The sequence below is a fragment of the Moschus berezovskii genome, chromosome 15 (genome assembly GCF_049115385.1).
Source record: "Moschus berezovskii isolate FMDL1 chromosome 15, NW_MosBer_1.0, whole genome shotgun sequence".
In the NCBI taxonomy this organism is placed as follows: Eukaryota; Metazoa; Chordata; class Mammalia; order Artiodactyla; family Moschidae; genus Moschus; species Moschus berezovskii.
The window spans coordinates 67340279-67355829 of record NC_142474.1 but is presented as its reverse complement, the minus strand read 5'-3'; the positions used below and the strand labels follow the sequence as shown (position 1 = coordinate 67355829).

The 15551-nt window shown below is 42.5% G+C and overlaps 2 protein-coding genes across 6 annotated transcripts in view; one reads left to right on the top strand and one right to left on the bottom strand.

The window, feature by feature from the left end:
- Positions 1-9761, bottom strand: part of PDSS1 (decaprenyl diphosphate synthase subunit 1) — a 40465-nt gene extending 30704 nt beyond the window's left edge. The window contains exons 1-3 of one of the 2 annotated variants that reach the window (XM_088844158.1): positions 9555-9761; positions 2783-2847; positions 1607-1727 (exon numbers count right to left, since the gene is read on the bottom strand). In XM_088844158.1, the coding sequence (XP_088700284.1) occupies positions 1607-1727; positions 2783-2847; positions 9555-9707 (339 nt within the window). In that variant the 5' untranslated portion in view covers positions 9708-9761. The remainder of the gene's footprint in view (positions 1-1606; positions 1728-2782; positions 2848-9554) is intronic. The other variant, XM_088844159.1, reaches the window with a different exon arrangement.
- A 52-nt stretch (positions 9762-9813) lies between these two features.
- The window catches only part of LOC129557321 (uncharacterized), a 30113-nt gene continuing 24375 nt past the window's right edge, over positions 9814-15551 (top strand). For all 4 annotated transcript variants that reach the window (XM_088844156.1, XM_088844154.1, XM_088844153.1 and 1 more), the window contains exons 1-3: positions 9814-10349; positions 13921-14039; positions 14659-14787. In XM_088844156.1, coding sequence (XP_088700282.1) covers positions 10043-10349; positions 13921-14039; positions 14659-14787 — 555 coding nt within the window. In that variant the 5' untranslated portion in view covers positions 9814-10042. The remainder of the gene's footprint in view (positions 10350-13920; positions 14040-14658; positions 14788-15551) is intronic.

Sequence of the window (15551 nt, the reverse complement as noted above, 5' to 3'; positions counted from 1 at the left end):
CAGCCACTGGAGCCTGTGCACCTAGCGCCCAAAGAGAAGCCTGGGCAGTACAACCAGAGAGTAGCCCCCCGGATTGCCGCAACTAGAGAAAAACCCTCGTGCAGCAACAAAGATCCCGTAGAACCAAAAACAAATAAAACAACTATCAAAAGAGGGAGAGAGAGGAGATGAGGAGGGTGTGGAGGGGAAGGACAGGGCCGAGTCGAGGATCGACCCAAGGTCCTGGGTGACAATCTCGCATCAGCAGGACAAACAAGAGAAAAAACAATTTGCAGGAAAAAGCGGATCTTCAGATCTGCCACTGTGAGACAGTGATGGACACTCATAGAGCTGCCCAGGGAGCAGGCAGAGTTTAGGAGAGAACGTTCATTCTGGGCCAGTGCCATTACATGGGAGTCTTTAGCACAGAAACAGGTAAACTGAAGACAGAGCGAGAAGGGGAGCAAACCCCAGGGAACAGCAAAATCAAAGGGGGTGGGTTGGAGGGGACGGAGAGGAACCCAGGAGATGACTGAAGGATGGCCTGAGGAACACAAGGACAGTGCAGAAGCCAAGGGCTGGGCTTCACAGAAGGGCTGTGGGGAACAGTGTCCAATGTTCAGAGAGTCTGGAAGATACAAGCCTGCAGTTCCTGTTGGATTTAGTAGAAGGGGGCAAAGGCAGTTTCAGGTGAGAGGCTGGATAGGAAGGCAAAGGGCGGTGGTGGAGCCATGGCGAAGGGTCAGAACAGAGAGAGAAAGGCTGGGAATACTGGAGTGGAACCAGGAGGACACAGGGTGATGGGATGGTCCTTTAAAAGATGAACAGTAAGAAGCTGGAGCATCTGAAATGGATCCAGAAGAGAATAAATCGGGCAAGTCTGCAGACAAACACAGAGAACAGGGAATTGGGGGAGAAGAACCTAGGGCCCCAAGGGGGAGGCAAAGGGCATGGGACTTAACCAGACACAGGGACGACGCTGGAGGCGGCAGGCTACAGCAGTGGCGTGGACTGTAATGGGCCCAGGGTAGGAGTTCAGGGAGCTCCTCCTTCACGGCTTCTGTGGCTCCTCAGACAGGAAGTGGTGGTGCCGTGGAGACAGGAGAGTGGGGAGGGGGCTGGAGGGGGTAAATGCAGAACCTTGAAAGGGGAAGGAAGCTGACCAGGGGAACATGAGCATCTTGGGCAGCATGGGGGAATCCACATGAGGCTGGGGGCCACTGAAAATCTGGGGAACAGAATGCTTGATGGAAGAAAGTCCTGTCAGGGGCATCCCAGCACTGATATTCAGAACCGGAGAGGAGCACAGTGGCAGGAGGCACTGGAGGCTTCAGAGCCATACCAGGCCCGGTGCAGCGGACCGATCTGGGGGGAGACATGTGGACATGCATTTGTGGCCTGAACCTTCTTTCTTTTCGGTTTCCCATTCCTGCCATCACCTGCCTCCAGGCAGTGACTTGTATCGCATCTTCCACACTGCCCCATACTCACTGCTCAAGAAACATTTAAAACCAGGCATCTGGGAATCAGATCTACAATGGCATGGCACACATGGGAAAACCTGCACAGTTTTTTCGTAATTCAAAGAAATCAACCTAACTGCACAGTATCGTCAAAAATCTCTTACCTTCCTGATGTCCTCATAGAGACCTTTCAAGTCTCTCCAGCCAAGCTTAAAAGGGTCGGTGTACTTCTCACCGCTCTGCGTTTTACTGCAGCAGCAAGCTACTGGCGTCGTGTGATGGAACCTAAGCAGAAATGCACACAGTGGAAGCCTGGGCGCTATTTTACCGAGTTACTTCATTTTTAAGTAAGAATTACAAAGACCTGTGCATATACATATATATGTAACAGAGCTGGAGGATGGAAAATTTAAGCCTAGATACTTGCTGGGAATTAAACATGAATGCAAAAAGGTCATTATAATTTCAAAGATCATATAGAATTCTGATCCTGCTCAACACTACACCAGGACCCTGGGAGCCACAAAATCAAAAGAAATATAAACCATGTTCACTGTGTTCTGAGTCTAAAAATTTTTTTAAAGGTCAGATTTTTTTTTTTTTTGGCTATGCTGGGTCTTCAATTGCTGTGAGGGCTTTTCTGCAGTTGCAATGTATCAGGTTCGCAGTGGCTTCTCTTGCTGCAGAGCATGAGCTCTAGGGTGCACGGGCTTCAGCAGCTGCAGCACAAAGGCTCATTCATTTCAGCTCCTGGGCTCTGAGGCATATGGGGGATTGAATCAGGTGGATTCTTTACCTTGAGCTACCAGAGAAGTCCAAGTTTAAATTTTATTATAGAGTTGGGCCTCTGTATCTACGGGTTCTACATCTTTGGATTCAAACAACCTCATATTGAAAATATATATGTGTGTGTGTGTGTGTATTTTAATTCCAGAAAGTTCCAAAAAGCAAAATCTGAATTTACCATGCTCCGGCAACTATTTGCATAGCATTTATATTAGGTATTATAAGTCATCTAAAAATGACAAAGTATAAGGGATGATGTGTGTAGGTTATATGCAAATATTGTGCCATTTTATATAAAGGACTTGAGCATCCCTAATTTTGGTATCTGTGGTGAGAATGCCCTAGAATCAATGTCCCCTCCTCCCTCCACCAATGGACAACTGTTTTCTTTAAGACCAAGACCACATAAAGCAGGTATTATGGCACTTAAATAGCATATTCAATTTCCTGAATTGAACAGCCCACCACAATACAGAATAGTAAATATATATATATATATATATGGTAATATATATGACTAATAATTTTAGCTGCAATACGGATAATAAACTTACCGCGATACACCATACATATTTTGAAAGGCAGATGTTAAACTCTTCATAATATTACAATAGGACATCTATAAAATAAAATATTAAGAAACTTCTAAGAGAATATTCATGAAAAACTTTAATAACACTGAATAAGAATTCCTGTAATTTATAAAAAATAGTAATCTTTTATCTTTTAGTTGTCCATTTAGAGACTGAAAACTTCAGAAAAAATGATAAGAAAGTTTCTCATCCATATTACAAAAGCAGAATCTGTCATTACAGAAAATATAAATATGAAAAAAAGCAGGAAATAGAAAACATCTATAATCTATCCCTTCCCCCAAAGACTGCTCCACATTTATACCTGTCTTTCCAGATCTGAAATTCCCTTCCATTTAACTAACACTAGGCAGACAGTAGTAAGGATTAGTGTGGCTTACACTCTTAAAATCTTAAATTGGTTTAAGACAATCAAGATCCCCAAAGCACCTGCCCAGACAGTGAAAGAGGATTTCAGTGTTAAGAAATTTAGTTACACAAACACTGCCTATGTCAAGCCACTGTTCCTGAATATACTTGGAAATGGTACTTCTTGAAAAGTAGTACATAGGCAAAACACTCTCTGACATAAATCACAGCAGGATCCTCCATGGCCCACCTCCCAGAATATTGATAAAAGCAAAAATAAACAAATGGGACCTAATTAAAATTAAAAGCTTCTGCACAGCAAAGGAAACTATAAGCAAGGTGAAAAGACAGCCTTCAGAATGGGAAAAAATAATAGCAAATGAAGCAACTGATAAAGGATTAATCTCCAAAATATACAAGCAGCTCCTGCAGCTCAGTTCCAGAAAAATAAACTACCCAATCAAAAAATGGGCCAAAGAACTAAACAGACATTTCTCCAAAGACGACATACAGATGGCTAACAAACACATGAAAAGATGCTCAACATCACTCATAATCAGAGAAATGCAAATCAAAACCACAATGAGGTACTATTTCACACCAGCCAGAATGGCTGCTATCCAAAAGTCTACAAGCAATAAATGCTGGAGAGGGTGTGAAGAAAAGGGAACCCTCTTACACTGTTGGAGGGAATGCAAACTAGTACAGCCACTATGGAGAACAGTGTGGAGACTCCTTAAAAACTGGAAATAGAACTGCCATACGACCCAGCAATCCCACTGCTGGGCATACTGTTCATCGCAGCACTGTTCATAATAGCAAGGACATGGAAGCAATCTAGATGTCCATCAGCAGATGAATGGATAAGAAAGCTGTGGTACATATACACAATGGAGTATTACTCAGCCATTAAGAAGAATACATTTGAATCAGTTCTAATGAGGTGGACGAAACTGGAGCCTATTATACAGAGTGAAATAGCCAGAAAGAAAAACACCAATACAGTATACTAACACATATATATGGAATTTAGAATGATGGTAATGATGACCCTGTACATGAGACAACTAATCTTCGAATGTATGGGTATAAAGTTGTTTCTGTTATTTATATTCTTAATGCTTCTATGAGTAATTCCCATTTTGGGTATTGTTTATTTGCAAGATTTTTCTTGTTGATTATTGTTACCTGATGTTTCCCTTTTTAGAGAAGCTTTTTAAGGCAGCTTTGACTCTGTTGAGCCTCTCCATTTTATCTTTATTTTTATTGCATTAATACCTGGTATGTATTAGTTGCTTTCTTTTCTTTATGATTAGTCTATTTTGCTAACTTCTTAAACTGGCTGTATACTTATATAATCATTGCTTTTCCTTTTTATGTAAAGTCTACTACATTTAAGGCCTCAGTGGATAATGTTTTCCATATCCCGTAGGTTTTAAGACTTTGTATTTTTGCTATCTTTCTGTAATGATGTTGTTTTTAAATGTCATGTACTCAGTGAGTGATATAAACACATTGTAAATTTCAGTTTTCTAATAAAAAATTTTAATTTATATAAAAAAAAGAAAATTATACAGAGTTTTACAAGTCATGGACTTGGCTACACGTTGTTTCAAAACTCTAACTGGAATTAACAAATTTTGTTTCCACAGACAGTGAAAGAATTTTAACTAACAAACTTAAAGTCTTGCCACGTAGCATGCTTAGGAAAAAAAAAAAAAGTAGTATTAAGAAGCAAGCTCAGCAGCACATTTTGATAATATTAACTTAATCAGAGATCAAGAACAACAGATGATGGCTTCTAGAAGACTCAGAGGCGGTGGTGACAACAACTGTTGTGCACTATTATGGGTCAGAAAATGGGACAGGCACTGGTGACCCAGAGACACAGCAGGCAAACGTGAAGAATTCAGGGACACAGGCATCTCAAAAACTACAAATCTGATGTAGGAAAGACTCTTATAGGATATTTAAAGAAAACATTTTGACCAAGGACAGATTTAGCACTAGCAAAAAGAAAATGAATCCACTGTATTGGTCTTACAACCAAGACTTTACAATAAAGTCCTACAATGTGGGTTTGACTCTGACAACCATGTGTTACACAGCCAGGGAACTTGAAATTCAGAAAAGTCTGAAAAACTGATAATACGGATATGTTTACAACACATCAAAAGAAAAAAGCACCTACAGAACAGTGTGTACTATGTGATTCCACTAAAAATTTGTATAACTATACAAATAAAATCCAGGGTTTGGAAGCACATAAGGGGGGTATTAAAAATGATAACTTTGGAATAAATCAGATCATGGGAGTTTTTTTGCTTTTTGTTTTTAATTCATACTGAGTTTTCTCTAGTGAACACATACTGCTTTAGATGTATTAAAATGACAACAGGGACTTCCTTGGTGGACAAGTTGGGGAGAATCCACCTTGCAATGCGGGGCACGTGGGTTCCATCCCTCACAGGGAACCAGGATCCAACATGCCATGAAGCAAGGCATCCTTCCTATGTTGCAAGGAAGGATCCCATGTGTTGCAACTAAGACCCAAGGCAGTCAAATAAATAATTTTTTAAATGGCCCACTATTTAAAAATAAAAATGACAATAAACTCTGACTTTGCCTGGCAGGCAGTGGCCGAAGAAGGTGGCCCAGAGTTGTATCTTCCCCATGGCATCACATATCCATTAACGATGTCCCAGGCCACAAGCTGGAATCAAGATTGCCGGGAGAAATATCAATAACCTCAGACATGCAGATGACACCACCATTATGGCAGAAAGTGAAGAGGAACTAAAAAGCCGCTAGATCAAAGTGAAGGAGGAGAGTGAAAAGGTTGGCTTGAAGCTCAACATTCAGAAAACGAAGATCATGGCATCTGGTCCCATAACTTCATGGGAAATAGATGGGGAAACAGTGGAAACAGTGTCAGACTTTATTTTTTTGGGCTCCAAAATCACTGCGGATGCTGATTGCAGCCATGAAATTAAAAGACGCTTACTCCTTGGAAGGAAAGTTATGACCAACCTTGATAGTATATTAAAAAGCAGAGACATTACTTTGCCAACAAAGGTCCATCTAGTCAAGGCTATGGTTTTTCCAATGGTCATGTATGGATGTGAGAGTTGGACTGTGAAGAAAGCTGATCGCCTAAGAACTGATGCTTTTGAACTGTGGTGCTGGAGAAGACTCTTGAGAGTCTCTGCAAGGAGATCCACCCAGTCCATTCTAAAGGAGATCAATCCTGGGTGTTCATTAGAAGGACTGATGCTAAAGCTGAAACTCCAATACTTTGGCCACCTCATGTGAAGAGTTGACTCACTGGAAAAGACTCTGATGCTGGGAGGGATCGGGAGCAGGAGGAGAAGGGGACGACAGAGAATGAGATGGCTGGATGGCATCACCGACTCGATGGACATGAGTTTGAATGAACTCCAGGAGGTGGTGATGGACAGGGAGGCCTGGCGTGCTGTGATTCATGGGGTCACAAAGAGTCGGACACGACTGAGCGACTGAACTGAACTGAACGAAAAAAACTGACAATCCTTTGAATTCAACCTAACGTGACACTTAACCTAATTCTTCTGCCTTCACACGTAAATAATTCACATGAATTTAGTATTTATTATACTTATTTGAAACCTCATCTCTAAGTGCAGTGAAGAGTTAAAATTACACAGCACAGAGGGCTCTTAATCACTGGGCAATGTGTAACTTGTTTAAAGCTTAGAGGGTGGATCTTGGCTCAAATCCCAGCATTCCCTAGTAGTTAGTTTGAAACAGCTTTCTGATAAAATCTATGCCAAAGATGCTGGGACTAATTGAGCGATTACAGGTAAAGCTCTTGGCTGTGAATATTTATAGGATGTATTCAGCCAAGCTATCAGCCAAGCTATCTTGTGCTTTAAAAGTATCCTGGGGCGAGGTTTTTTGAAGTGAGGTTAGAGATACACAGAAGAGCTGTATTCAAAGGGTGTTTCAAAGGAACCGGGGCCACCTAGGGGCCACGACTAGTGCGAACATCAACCATCTCCCAAATCTGATTTTCTATCTTTCCATCTCATACTCTCCCCTGAAATTCCACTTGCCTCCCACGAAGTTAATTTAAAAAAAAAAAAAGAAAATGCTGAGTAATAATCAAGATGTACTAGTGATTTGGCACAATCAGACACACCCTGGTTTCTGTCCTATCACAAGATATATGAACACTCCCAGTGAAGAGGTTGAGAGTTGTACAAACATCAGTAAGAGTGGAGCTTTACTGGGAGAGCCGGGCGTGGCTTTACTGTTGCTGCTCTTTGTCCCCAAGGACCATTAGGCCCCATGAGACTTGAACTAGCCAAAACACACCCTCTCCTAAGACAGACACCAGAAGGCTCCTGTATTAATTTACAGTGAAAAACACCACTGACACAGAAATCAGAAATACACGGTACTGGGGTTTCCCTGGTGGCTCAGAGTTAAAGAATTTGCCTGCCAATGCAGGAGACATGAGTTCAATCCCTGGTCCCAAAAGATCCCACATGTTGGGGAGCAACGAAGCCCATGTGCTACAATTATTGAGCCTGTGCGCTAGAGCCAGGGAAACCAACTACTGAGCCCATGTGACACAACTACTGATGCCTTCACACCAGAGAGCCCACGCTCCGCAACGAGAAGCCAATGCACTACAACTAGTGAGTGGCCCCCGCTCGCTGCAACTAGAGAAAAGCCCACGCAGCAAGATCCAGCACAGCCAAAAAATAAATAAAATTAATAAAAAAGAGAGAGATACAGTATTGGGATTATCGGCAAAGCTCCTCCAACAATTCTCTCCAGGAAAGCACCTTTATGTAGCTAAGATAATTGCTTAACGGGCATGGATTTTTTTAAAAATAGGAGTGTCAGTGTCCTATTGAAGGACAAAGAAGAATCAATGTCATCAGTGGTGGGTGCATCCCTCTCTGCAAATAACATCCTCATTTGCAGTACTAGGAATATCTGAAGCCTGGCTAGGACAGCACCTACACGGATCCCACAGACTCTCTAGTCCCCATATACTCTCTTTACTGTCTCTTCCGTAGACCAGCCCAACTGCAATTCTCTCTCCAAGTGTCTGTTCTGAATAAGTTGTGATTTATGTACCCATATGTATCCAAAAGCAGACACTCAGAAATGCTACATATTTCATACTGGGAAATGGTATTTGATGGGTACACGGAAGTGTACCAAATCTGAGACAGAAGAGAGCCCTAAATTCAAATAAACGTTTTAAAAAATTAGTCTTGCAGATGAGAGGCAAACACATAACAATTACTATGTGACGGGAGAAGTCTCCAAAAGACAGTGAGTCCATCGATCTTGCATGGTTATACTATCCAATATGAGCTTAGCCTACAGCAAGTTAATCACTAGAGTTCAGAAAAGGATTCACAGAGCCACAGAAACTTGTCAATACACAGGAGCTAAACTGACCACAAAAGGAGAAAAAAAGAGATGGAGTCCAAGGCAGCAGGAGAGAACACCAAAGTCCACAGTTGTTACTCAGATTCTGACTCTACTTCAAGAAGTGAGACTTAAACATCAAGGTTTCTCCACTTCTGCGACATCCTTGGGCCTCTTCTTCCAGCCCGTCCAGTTGTGCCCTCCCTCCGACGCAACTACCGCACAACCGATCTCCGGTTCACTCTGAGCATCAATCCCGCGTTCTCCACGAGACCTATTCCGAGGCTACCCCGGCCCTCCGCAACTCTGAGCGCTCAGAGCACCTTTGCCCTAAAATCCCAATTAAGTTGGAGCCTGGTAGGCTGCAGTCCATGGGGTCGCGAAGAGTCGGACACGACTGAGCGACTTCACTTTCACTTTTCACTTGCATGCATTGGAGAAGGAAATGGCAACCCACTCCAGTGTTCTTGCCTGGAGAATCCCAGGGACGGGGGAGCCTGGTGGGCTGCCGTCTATGGGGTCGCAAAGGGTCGGACACGACTGAAGCGACTTAGCAGCAGCAGCAGCAGCCCCCGAAGCTTTGACTGTTAACTCGAAAGGAAACACCTGCAGACGCTCTCCACGCGTTACACAGACTTCAGGAGAAAACTGGGCCACACCTGCGCTGCCCGGGACCCGGCTCCTCGTCGCCCCTTCCTGACACCCAAGACGCTCCCCCGTCCCAGGACACCGTTCTGCAGCCCCGCGCGGGGCACCCCCAATTCAGGCGGACGCCGGGCGCCCACCCCTCGGCTCGGTCCCGTCCTCGGAGCCACGCCAGCCCAGCGCCGCATCCCAGCGCGGCCCCACGGTCCCCGCCCGCGGCGCGTGCAGCTCGCGCCCCATTCATTCCGCGGCGCCGCTGTCATTGGCGCCGTGACCTCTGCGTGCGGCCGCGGCGTGCGCTCCCCGGCCTCACCTGCGCGCGGGCGACGGCGACAGTGGCAGCGGCGGCGGCAGCCCGCGGCGCAGAGAGTGCCGCGCGGCCGGCGGAGTTGGGCCCGGGGCTCCGCGCCGCCGGCCTCCAAGAGCAGGCGCGCCGCCACCGCCAGCGCCACCAGCACGAGGCCATGGTGCGAGTCTGAAAGTCGCGGCAGGGCGGCGGCTCCGCCTCTGGCCCGGCGGCCCCTCCTCCTGGGACCCGGAGCCGGAAGTCCGGCCCCGGAAGAGCTTGTTGGCCCCCGCCCCGCCCCTTCGCGCCCCTGCTGGCGCAGCTTCTGGCTGGAGGGGTGGCCACGGAGGTTACCCCGCGGCGGCTGACCCTTCGTACCTCCGCCGGCCGCAGGGCCGGGAGAAGCCGGCGGGATCTTCCTCCCGGGAAGCGGCCTCTCCCGACCCCGTCCAGCCTGTGCCTCCTGCAGTCACCGCCAAAATCTACCCCTGGCGGAAACCAGCTGTCATCTGGAAATGCCACAGGGCGCCCGACGAACAGTCCTTAACTTTCCTTCTGCGTTTTTAGGCGGAAATAGGACGCAGAGGATCGGGCTCCCGTTTTGCTGCCTAATTTGGAGGCTCCAGTTTCCGCCGCTGCTTCTCCTGGGCGTCACCTGCCACGCTGTTGTCGGCTCCTTATGGCGACCTAGCTTTCAAGGAAATGCCAACCTTTTGCACCTTTCCAGGAACAGGTCAAACCCCGACCAGGGCTATTGTGAAAGAGGAGCTAGATTAGCCTCGTCTCTCGACTTCTGGACTCTCTCCTCTGAAAACCTCATAGGTATATCGTGGTCTAGTTTGGCGGTCTTGCTCACATCTGGATGTGTGAGTCCCGTGCGTGGGTGTACTGAGCTGTGTGGAGTTGTTTCCTATTTGATAATCTTGAAGCTACTTGTAACTAGCCCAGGGTATACTGGAGAATGGACAAGACTAATACCAGAGAAGGGTTAGAAAGTCCTTTCCTTAATCCTATGTCCACATCTATTCTTGTCATGGTACTAACAGGGCGTCTTTGGACTGTAGACCTCCAGGTTCTTCTGTCCATGGAATTCTCCAGGCAAGAATCCTGGAGTGGGTAGCCATTCTCTTCTCCTGAGGATCTTCCCCACCCAGGGATCGAACCCAGGTTTCCCTTATAGGCAGATTCTTTACCGTCTGAGCCTTTATAACAGAAGTTGTGATATAATTAATCATTCAGCACAAGCACATAAACGCACAAAGCTGATCAGAGACAGTGTAAGCATGAGGGATACAAAAATAGAAACTTGCTCTGTCCTCCTCAAAAAGAAACAAAAAATAACTCTCCTTTGAGGAAATAGACCAGCAGACAACTGTGATTCTCTGATATTTTTTTCTTGTTCTTCTCACTCATGCATTTTGCACTTAAAAAAACATAAGTACCCAAATAGCTGAGCACGGTATTTTTAGATTCATCTTCAAAGTGTTTCTTCAACTGAATAAAAGAATATAATTAAAAAATCTTTTAATGTCCATTTTATCGAGGTGTTCCCCCACTCCAATCTTGAAAATTATGTAAAAAGATGTGTCAGGTGCTTTAGATTAAGGTTGTTACTATGCACCTGGTGGCTTATCTTGATCTAGGTTTACATATTAAGGAATAACCAACAGGTAGAATTTGCCAAAATAGAGTTGCAGTAAACCCTTGAACTTGTAACAATCCTGTGACTTCAAATAGTATCCTTTGCCCTTTTTTCTAGATAGGGAGACAGATGTAGAGGAATTAAGTGTCTTGCCCAAGCTCACATAGTTGGTAGAACAGGATTCTTCATGATTCTGTTAAGCCATTTTCATTGAGACATTGTTTGCCAGATTAAAACAACCTGGCTCTTCCAAAAATGTAGTAATGGCAAGGCTAAGTAGGGAAAGCAGCTGAAATGAGTCAAGGCCTCCAACATTATAACTAAACTTCTGATGAACAATAACCCACCAACTGGACACCCAGGGAATACAAAGTAGTTCTTTTGACCCAACCCAACTAAGTCAAGCATGAGTATAGGAAGTTAACACACTGTCTATGCTGAGCAATTAACTGCCAAAGAACAGACTCCTTTTGTGCACAGTCTTTTTCACTGCACTTAAACAAAATAAACAACTAGCAATACTGATAAAAATGGAATAAATATATCGCTAAAAACATTTTCAAAGTTATCTTGATATTGCAGAATTGGGTACATTTCCATCTTGAAGATACTGTTCATAACACTAGGTAGGACTAGGTTTTACAGCCAAGGAAGGATTATATATATACTATATATGTATTAACCATATCTTGTTTCATAGTACTGCACAGAAGTACCACATTTTGAGGTTATTTGATAACTGGTAAAATTATCAATATAACTGTGATAAGAACATTTACTGAGAGAAGCGGTTCAAACATAGTTGCTCTGAAAGGTTAGTGATTTTTGTGCATTTCATGTTCTGAGGCCCCACTGGATTCTGAAGAATTGATACCCTTCTGAAGTAGGATACCCTTACTTCTATTACCAATTTCTCTGAAATGTTAAGATAAATGGTTAACATATATTTGGAATTTTTGCTGGGGTCTTGGTCTCTTGATGTGTTGGCTAAATGTAATAAGGGTGAGGACTGATTGCCTGTGAAAGTCTTTTTTGTTCCATGGTCAGTGATCACAGGTATTAGCTGATAAACTACCTTCCCAAAGTATGAGTCCATCAGTACAAAATCATAATTATCACTTAAACATCTTATACTTGCCATGCTTTACTGAAACTATATAGCACCGTAAAAGAAAATGCTTTTATTATATAGTCTGTTTCCACACAGTGGTTCCCCTAGAGAGAAGAAAACAAGCTATTGGGTGAAATTAAAAGACGCTTACTCCTTGGAAGGAAAGTTATGACCAACCTAGATAGCATATTAAAAAGCGGAGACATTACTTTGCCAACAAAGGTCCGTCTGGTCCAGGCTATGGTTTTTCCAGTGGTCATGTATGGATGTGAGAGTTGGACTGTGAAGAAAGCTGAGCGCCAAAGAATTGGTGCTTTTGAACTGTGGTGTTGGAAAAGACTCTTGAGAGTCCCTTGGACTGCAAGGTGATCCAACCAGTCCATTCTAAAGGAAATCAGTCCTGGGTGTTCATTGGAAGGACTGATGCTAAAGCTGAAACTCCAATACTTTAGCCACCTCATGCGAAGAGTTGATTCATTGGAAAAGACTCTGATGCTGGGAGGGATTGGGGGTGGGAGAAGAAGGGGACTACAGGATGAGATGGCTGGTTGGCATCACTGACTCAATGGACATAAATCTGAGTGAACTCAGGGAGTTGGTGATGGACAGGGAGGCCTGGCGTGCTGTGATTCATGGAGTTGCAAAGAGTCAGACACGACTGAGTGACTGAACTGAACTGAACTGAATCAGAGGTTTTGTTGGTGGATAATTCCCCGTGATGCTGCCTTATTCCCCATGAACTTAGGGAAAACTATGGAGACCTAAATATAACCCACATTTGCCTGTTTTTTATTCCCATGGGGGAAATATAAGGATTATCTTATTTCTATTATAACTGGTATTTAGTTCACTTAGGCTTGGGTGGAATAAAAAGGAGTTATTCCAAACAGTTTAGCAAATCAACCTGATGCCACCTTTCTCCACAGATTCAGAATAATCATTTTCATTATACTCTTACATTACTTTTTCTGTGCTTTTGGCGTCCCATTGATTTTTGCATCTATTTTGGGGATAGCAGTATTTTTATAAGTTTTAAAATGATAAGGAAGCTCCTATCTCTCTTATTTAAAAAAAAGTCTCTATTTTCCTATATTTATACTTTGTTTCTTCAAAAAAGAAATTCTACTAGGATTTTGATTGGATTTCCATTATGTTTGGTAAATAATTTGGTGACAGTGGTAACTTGATAATATCTTTATCCAGAAACATAGATTTTTGTGTTTCTTATATCTTTTAGTAATACACCTAGTCTCTTTTATATTTTTGTTTTATTGCTTTAGATTAGGAGAACATTAAGGTTTTCAGAATTATACTTAAAAGTAAACACGTTCAAAACTTTTTTTTCCTCTACAGCTTTTAAAATATGTACTTCAGTGTATGGACCTTATGAAACATATCTCTTTAGAGGCAATTGTTAAATTTCTAACATTGTGAACAGGCATGTATCAAATGTTTTGAAGTTTCTCACCAGATTGGAATCAGAAAATGGTTGAAAATAATAGGATAGCTTTAAATAGCAAAGTGTGAACAAAATAGTAGTTTAAGTCAATTTTCTTGAAGAACTGTAGCCTTTCTAAGGATTATTAATGCTGTATATGCAACAAATGAGAACATTAAGAAGGCCTTTTTTTTTTTATCAGCTGTGTTGCCAACTGATCCTGTTAGAGAAAATTATGTGCGTAAAGTGAAAAACTGTGTTTTTTCAATTGCCTTCCCCACTCCTTTCCAATCAAGAGTACGTCTTGTAGCAGTTTCAAAGGTTAGGCTTTACTTTTTCAAAACACAAATATTTAACTCACTATGATTTTGTCTAAAAATTAGTAACTTTTTTTGGAGTTAACTTGTTAGTCTATTGATAAATGATTTGTGTTTAAACTTTATAACGTGGAGAATGTCATTCTTAGAAATCACTTTTGAATACTTATTCCTGGGACTGGTACTCAGTTTCATTTTAAAATTATCTTACAAGGAAAACACACTTTTGTGAAAAAAAGAAGTAAATGAGTTAGATTCTTAGAAAGGGGCTCTAATAACAAATTCTAACTTGTTCTCTCAAGATATAAATGAATTTGAGATTAAAAAAAATAGGACATTTACTTTTTTCTACTTCCTTGAAAGAATATGTGCTAGGAAGAATATTATTTTACCATGCATAATAAGAAACTCACAAAAATTTTAGAACTATCTAATAAAACTAATTTTCCCAAGTAGCATAAATAATCCTAGAAAGTATGGTACATCTCTTCTGGGAAGATATTAATGTAATTTTGTAAGAAGTTTATTCTTTTAATTTTCCTTCTTCCATAAAGTTTATTTTCTCAAAAACTTTAAAGGATTACTTAAGTTTGCAAGGTTTGTTTTTTTTTCTGCTGCCTCAGGAAGTGCTGGAAGATATTTTGGACCTTGATTTATCTGTCTCAGAAACAGATGATTTTATCCAGCTTGTAAGTGGTGGAAAGATAGTATTTGGATCCATTCCATTGGCTCACAGATATGGCGGCCACCAGGTAAGAATAGTACCAGGACTCTCTTGGTGGTCCAGGGCTAAGACTCAGCACTCTGAATGCAGGGGGCCCGGGTTCGAAGCCTTTCAGGGAACTAGATCCCACACGCCACAACTAAGATTCCGCATGCCACAACACATTGAATATCCTAAGACCTGGCACAGCCAAATTAATTAATTAATAAAAGAAAATAGCACCAGTATCACTTCCTTATGTAGATATAAGCAGCTGGTGGAAATGCTATCCCATTATAGAAGTGCGTGCGTGCTAAGTCACTTCAGTCGTGTCCCACTCTCTGCAACCCCATGAACTATAGCCCATCAGGCTTCTCCATCCATGGGATTCTTCCACAAGAATACTGAAGTGGGTTGCCGTTTCCTTCTCCTTGGATTAAAACTTCACCAAGATGTTTCTAGAATAATTGTCATGAAATGTTTATATGGATTAGCTGATGTGATTTCTTAAGTTTCTCTGATGGAACTGAGGAAACTGGGGCAGCACAATATAATAGCTCTGTGAATTACTGCTAAAAAAAACTCATTCTGTGGGGTTCTTGGCAAGAGATTTAAGCAAAGTCAGGTCGCATGATGCATCAGTATAAAAGCCTCAGAAGGACAAATAGAATACAATTTTGCCACATTAGCTGTAAAGCAAAGTTTTAGAACTGCTTTTAATAGAAACTGGTAGAAATTACATTGGGATTAATTGGGGATGTTGTACATGCAAAAGCAATTAGAAATAAAGCAAAGATGTTGCTTTATATCTAA